General features: G+C 52.8%; 1 protein-coding gene across 1 annotated transcript in view; it reads left to right on the top strand.

The window, feature by feature from the left end:
• The window catches only part of Csf2rb (colony stimulating factor 2 receptor beta common subunit), a 25,211-nt gene extending 19,597 nt beyond the window's left edge, over window positions 1–5,614 (top strand). The window contains exons 11-15 of the mRNA XM_005354251.2: window positions 261–420; window positions 1,310–1,400; window positions 1,595–1,652; window positions 2,293–2,396; window positions 3,036–5,614. Coding sequence (XP_005354308.1) covers window positions 261–420; window positions 1,310–1,400; window positions 1,595–1,652; window positions 2,293–2,396; window positions 3,036–4,152 — 1,530 coding nt within the window. The 3' untranslated portion in view covers window positions 4,153–5,614. The remainder of the gene's footprint in view (window positions 1–260; window positions 421–1,309; window positions 1,401–1,594; window positions 1,653–2,292; window positions 2,397–3,035) is intronic.
• The last annotated feature ends 828 nt before the right edge of the window (window positions 5,615–6,442 follow it).

The following is a 6,442-nucleotide window of genomic DNA, read 5'->3' as shown; positions in this document are numbered from 1 at the left end:
CCACCACCAACTCCACCACCACCACACTGTCTCACAGTCTAGGACCTGGAAACCAGTAAGATAATCCTGGGTCAGACAGATTTTAGGCCAAGGCAGCATACCAGATAAATTGGGAGGTAAAGAGAGTCAGGGCTTGAGCCTGGGTATGGCTACCAATGCTAGGAGAGTTGGCACCTGGGGCTCCCACAGTGGCTGATCACAGTAGGCTCTGAACTGGGGTCTTGGTCTGGACTAGAACTTTAACATACCTGTCATTGCAGGACAGCAAGACAGAGATCCTAGATCATGCCCATAGCATGTCCCTGCCGCGGCTGGTGCCCTCCACCTCATACTCGGCCAGGGTGAGGGTCAAGCCCCTCCCTGAATACTTTGGGATCTGGAGTGAGTGGAGTGAGGAGTGCACCTGGACCACAGACTGGGGTATGTCTCTTGGCCACCACACTCCTGGGACTGCCCCACTGCACAGGGCAAGGGAGGCTCTAGACCCATTCTGCCCTGGCCTCCCTCCCCCGTGACTGTCCCTGGGAAATGATAGCTGGTATACTGTACACTGAGAGTGTGGACTTAAGAGAGGAGTGGATCTGTCTCACTGTCCTTCTCCCTGTCCATTGGGGCTTAGACCTCTTGGTTTCATTAGACTTTGTGGCAGCCATGATTAGTCAATCTGAGTTCTCGTTCCCAATTCAGCAAAGCTATACTATCCATAGACCTATATGAGTGCCTAGTTTGGGAAGGTTGGTGGGACCCATTGGTCCTGCCCAATTTCCTTCCCTTGACATTTGCATTCAACCCTCACTCTCCCCATGGTGACCACCTGTGCAAGGCAAGATCCACGGAAGTTAGAGACCTGGAAAGTGGCAGTGGTAGGAAGCATTCCTCATAGCAGGACTTGTTGAAGGGGGAGTCTCGGACTGACTGCCAGTTAAGCAGGAGGAGGATTGGAGTCATGGACCCAGGAGATAGACAGGAGAGACTTACAGAGCCCAGGTCAAGAAGGCTAGTGTCCTGACAGAAGGGACCCCTTTCTGGCCCACTTTCCATCTCCTATGAAGCTCCCTGATTCCGGAGGTCATGCTCTGAGCTGCCTCCTTAAGAAAGTCTCCCTGGTTGCCAGGCTCAGTCAGTCCCCTCTGGGAACTTCTGCTGCTGCTGCGGGCAGAACTTTCCCACATTGAATACTGAGTTTAGACCCAAGGATTCTTCCCGAAGTATCCAGCCTTCCTCACAGAGGGCCTTGGAACCTAGCTCCTCCCTCAGCCTGCACCCTGTACCTGCCACCTAATGCTCCTTCTCCTTCTCCTTGAACAAGTGATGCCCACATGGGGGATCGTCCTCATCCTGATCATCCTCATCCTGATCCTGCTCCTGGCCCTCCGCTTTGGCTGTGCCTATGGATGCAGGTAAGGCAGTCTGTGGACAGAGGCAAGTGGGCACTGGGTCCCAGGGTCACAGGGATGACACAGCCTGGCACACTATAATTCCCTCACTGTCACTCATCACCTGGCTTCAGTTTTCCCTCTATACCTGGGCACAGGAGTAGTTGACCCAGAGGTCCCTGGAACCTTCATTGACACATCTTCCTGCTGTCTTCCAGGCTGTACAGAAAGTGGAAGGAGAAAATCCCCAACCCCAGCAAGAGCCTGCTGTTCCAGGTAGGAAGACAGAGATGCTGCTGGTCCCTGTCCCAATGCTGTCACAGTGGAGAACAGTGGGAGATCCAGGAGGTGGGGCTAGCAGGAGGTGGATCTCTGAACTCCTTGGGTACTCTAAGGAAGAGGAGTCCACAGATTACCTAGCACTGTTTGGTGCCACAGACAGAACCGAGAACATTCCCTTGCAGAGGAAGCTCAGGAGGGGCTGCTCCTGGGGATAGGCATGGAACTGAGGGCTTCCAGGAAGGGACTTGAGCCTAACATAAATGTTTCTGAGCTGGTGAAGAGCCAACTGCATCAAGGGTGCCTTCGGGTCACCGAGATAGGGGTCTAAAAAATGGAAAGGCATGGCTGCCAGCATCTCATGACACAATGGCCATGTGCAGAAGAACCATGGAAGATGAAGCTGTGGTGAACAGTATGACCTGCTCCCTTCATGAGCTTGACATCTGAGGGAAGTGACCATCCCCTGGATGCCTCTCGCTTTCTTGCTGTCAGAAGCCTGAGCTGAGCCTCACCATGGGGACATTCTTTCCATGTCTGGAGCTCATGGAAGACATCATACACACATGCAATGCTCCACTGTCCCCTCCTTCCTGAGGTGCCACATTCACACGCACAAATGTTGTTCCCCTTCTAGGATGGAGGAAAAGGACTCTGGTCTCCTAGCAGCACATCAGCCTTTGCCACCAAGAACCTTACCCCCCAGGGGCCGCAGAGAAACTTTTTCGCTGAGCTACAGGGGTGAGTGGTTCATTCAGACCCTGGGTAGCCTGTGGGAGGATAGGCCTCCACTGTGCACATCAGCACAGCCGGGGGGTCTCTGAAGTGAATGTAGGGGATGACACCCACTGTAGCAAGTGCCACTCCAGGTAGACATGAGGAAGATCTTCCTCCTTCCCAGGTTAGGATGAGAGAGAGGGACCAGAGGCGACATCGTTAAGTGGGAATCCTCTCCCTGCCAGGATGGCTATATAAGCCATGCCCTGCAGTGGCCACGTGGGTGGCAAAGAGTGCATACCTGAGGGGTTCAACTTGTGCAGTGAGGCTAAAGCCCTCCTGTTGGGGTGAATCAGTGGCCCTGTGGGTAGAAGGATGTAAGGCATCCATGGTACCCAAGAAGATATAAGCCCTGCCCTGAACACAGTGGGCAGTGAGGAGCAGAAGCTAAGAGCAAAGCCTAGAGTAGGGATGTGAACTGAACCCTGGGTACATGATCCTTTGGACACTAACATAGGCCCATGTTATTAGCTGGGTCTCACCACCACCATTCCTTTGTGCGTACTGTGAGGCCTGAAGGGGTCAGGACTTCTGAAAAGGATGCCTGGCTGGGTATACACGACATATCTAGGTTCCTGGTCTCTACCCTCACTGTCCCCACAGGATGTCATATTCACATACGGTGGACAATGAAGTGTCACCTCTCACCATAGAGGTTCCTAAAATTGTTCAAGATTTACCGTCTGGGCCTGACCCAACTCCAGTCACCTTATCAGAACCCACAGAACAGCTTTCCGATGGCCAGCGAGACCCACCAACCCATTTTGGCAAGCCTGAGAGCCAGAAACCCAACTTTGACTTAAATGGTCCCTACCTGGGGCCTCCTACAACTCACTCCCTGACTAATCTCCAAGGCCAACTGGTACCCCCAGAGATAAGTGGCAGCCTGAAGCCAGAACTGCCACACACCCTGGAGTACCTGTGCCTGCCTCCCGGGGGACAAGTACAGCTGGTACCACTGTCCCAGGCGATGGGCATGGGCCAGGCTGTGGATGCCGAGCGTGAGTCTAGTCTGAAGACCACAGAGAGCCCATCCATGGAACAGAGGGATAGCCCTTCACTCGACCTGAGGGTGGAGGAACAGGAGCCAAAGGACAATGCAGTGACTCTGTCCTTAAACTCTGGAGGCACTGAGGACCCCGTGGTGGCCTCTGGTTATGTCACTCCTGCAGATCTGGTGCTCACCCTGCCCACAGGGCCCCCGTCTACCTCTCTGGGCCCCTCTCCAGGGTTGCCCTCAGCTCAGGGTCCTAGCCTCTGTGTCACGCTGCCTGGGGTCCCTCCTGGAAGTCCAGCTCTTCCACCCCCAGAATTTGATGACTATGTGGAGCTCCCTCCAAGCATAAGTCAGCCCCCCAAGATCCCTCTGGGAAATCCTGTCCCTCCTGTGCCAAGCAGCACTGCAGTAAGCCCAGGAGAGCACAGAGAGGAGGTAGCCCCAACATCCCCACACCACGAAGGCCTCCTTGTTCTTCAGCAGGTGGGTGACTACTGCTTTCTCCCTGGCCTGGCGCCTGGTTCCCTCTCACCACATAGCAAACCACCTTCTCCAGGCCTGTGTCCAGAGATGGTGGACCTAGACCAGAATCTGTCTGTCAAAAAGCCTTCCTGCGAGCCCATGCCCCAGGTGCCAGCCATTCAGTTTTTCAAGTCCCTGAAGCATCAGGACTACCTGTCACTGCCCCCTTGGGACAGCAGCCAGCCTGGGAAGGTATGCTGAGTCCATGCCGGCCCAATCTCACCAGCAGCCCTGCTCCTCAGCCTGCGGATCTCAGCCTGACATCTCCAAAGAACCCCAGAGGCTTCCTCCACGAGATGCACAGTCTTCTCTGCTCTCAGCCCCGGGCTCAGAGCAGGAGGTGGGAGGCTCAAGTGGATACCTTGGGGGTCAGACATGGAAAACAGGCGGGCTCATGTCACTCCAAGAATTGGTGTGGTTCTCTATGGCAATCGGAGGCTCCTGCGGAGCCCTGAGGTTCTTTCAGAGGGGACTGGGAACCCCCGTTATGTAGAGAAGTCACTGCTGTGGACAGTGCTGCCTAGATGGCCAACATGGAGCAATGAAAAGCAATGCAGAAGGATGGGCATTGAGAACTCTTGGTGCCAACTGCAGGAAAGCCAGGGTATGGATCCCTCGAAGGTCAAGAACATGGTGATCACACAGGACAGCACATCCAAAGACTTAGTCTGGACATCCGGGCTGCTCTCCCTCTGGAATGCTTGCATACCTGCTATGCTTGCATACCTGCTACCTGTGACTCTCACTGACCACAGACGTGGCCATGCTGTGGGATTGTGGTACTGGAAGTTGCTAGCTTGTTGACCTTCAGGGCACAATGGCATTACATCATTCCATTCTCACTTGCATTATTTGCTCCAGGTCTGTTCGCACATAGCTCTTGTCTATGTCTTGAGTATTGGCTGTTTTTGTTGTTGCCGCAGAGGAGCTGAGTCCATGAACGATTTTGTCCCTCATAGTGACATCTTTTTCAGATGAGACCGTACAGCCCTCTCCACATGGCCTTTTGTTGGACGGACCCATCTCCGATAATTGTGTTCTCTCCTAGTTTTGTGCAGGAGGCACAGTGATGCCATAAGCATTTCTGTGACACAGATTGCTGTGCTAAACCCCTCTTTGGGGCCATATTTGCAGCAACCTTTGCAGCAAATGTGCATGTGCCTTTGTTTATATTCCTTCTGGTTCCTTCTGTGTCTCAAGCCTTGCACAGGAGGTTTTGTGTCTTCTAGAACCCACACTTACACTGCAGAGGTCTGTCTTTGTATGTCCTGAGGACCTGGAGCCAGGGCACATTGTGTCACTTCTTCACCCACCTGCTCTCCATCCCCGAATCTGAAAGGCCCTTCTGTGACCCATCAAGTCCTCAGGTGGACCTGGTCTGTCTCAGCATCTTATCTTGTGGCCTCACTCCCTAGATAGCAGCCATGGCTCTGCATGTTTGATTTTGACCCATGGCAGGCAGAGCAAGAGTTCCTTGGTCCCTGTTTATTGCAGCAAAGCAAACCACTAACATTGAATGTGTTTCAGTGGCAGTGTTCCCAGTAGCTCTCAATACCTTCTAAAGCAGACCATCTAGGGAAACAAGCAAGAACGGCTTCCGTGTATTAGGACATTGACTCGAAAATATTTTGCATTAAGAAAGAACATTGTAATAAAATATTTGTAGCATACCACACAAAGGTCTGTGTGTATTTTGTGTTTGTGTATGTGTGTATTTTGTGTTTGTGTACGTGTGTATTTTGTATGTATGTGTGTGTATGTGTGTGTATTTTGTGTTTGTGTGTGTGTATTTTGTGTGTATGTGTGTGTGTATTTTGTGTGTGTGTGTGTGTGTGTGTGTGTGTGCGTGTGTTGGAAGGTTAGGGGAAAGGATACTTTGGACCCCTAGTGTATTGTCAAGAAGACACTTCCATAGGGCGGGACATTCGGTCTTTGAGACATGGCAGTTAATTCCGTGACAGTTCCATCAAGCATAGGGTGGCGTGGGGACAGGATAATGAGGAGAGATCTGGCTATAGCCCACAGGGTAAGAAGAAGACAAGCTTCTGAGAAAATCTCCACGGGAAGAAGGGAGAGGAGTTGAACGTGAGCGTAAAGGATCAAAGACGTGCCGGCACTTCCAAGTCACCTGGGACTCCATTTCACTGGGGCTCTCACACTCGCTCTCTTCTACAAGCATGGAAAGCTAAGACCGACTGAACTGTCCATGGGAAGAGCTGAGAACGAAAGTCAGTTGATTCTTAACAGACCCGCTCAAGTGACTCCCGAGTCACCACCTCTGTCAAGCCTGTTTTTGTACTGAGGTGGGGAAGTCAGGGCGGGAGCTGGCCCAGGTGGTTTGTACAGGTGTGAGACCAGGCAGAGACCAGGCAGGGCCAGGAGGCAGAGGTTCTGGTAGGCCACATCTCTAAGAACACGGGGACCAGACGTGAGACATGGGTTGTAGGAAACAGGTGGGGTGAGATGATGGTGACTTCACTGGGTACTGGTC

The sequence above is a fragment of the Microtus ochrogaster genome, chromosome 15 (genome assembly GCF_000317375.1).
Source record: "Microtus ochrogaster isolate Prairie Vole_2 chromosome 15, MicOch1.0, whole genome shotgun sequence".
Taxonomy (NCBI): domain Eukaryota; kingdom Metazoa; phylum Chordata; class Mammalia; order Rodentia; family Cricetidae; genus Microtus; species Microtus ochrogaster.
Note: the sequence above shows the minus strand (reverse complement) of the source record. Positions and strands in the feature narration are given on the sequence as shown.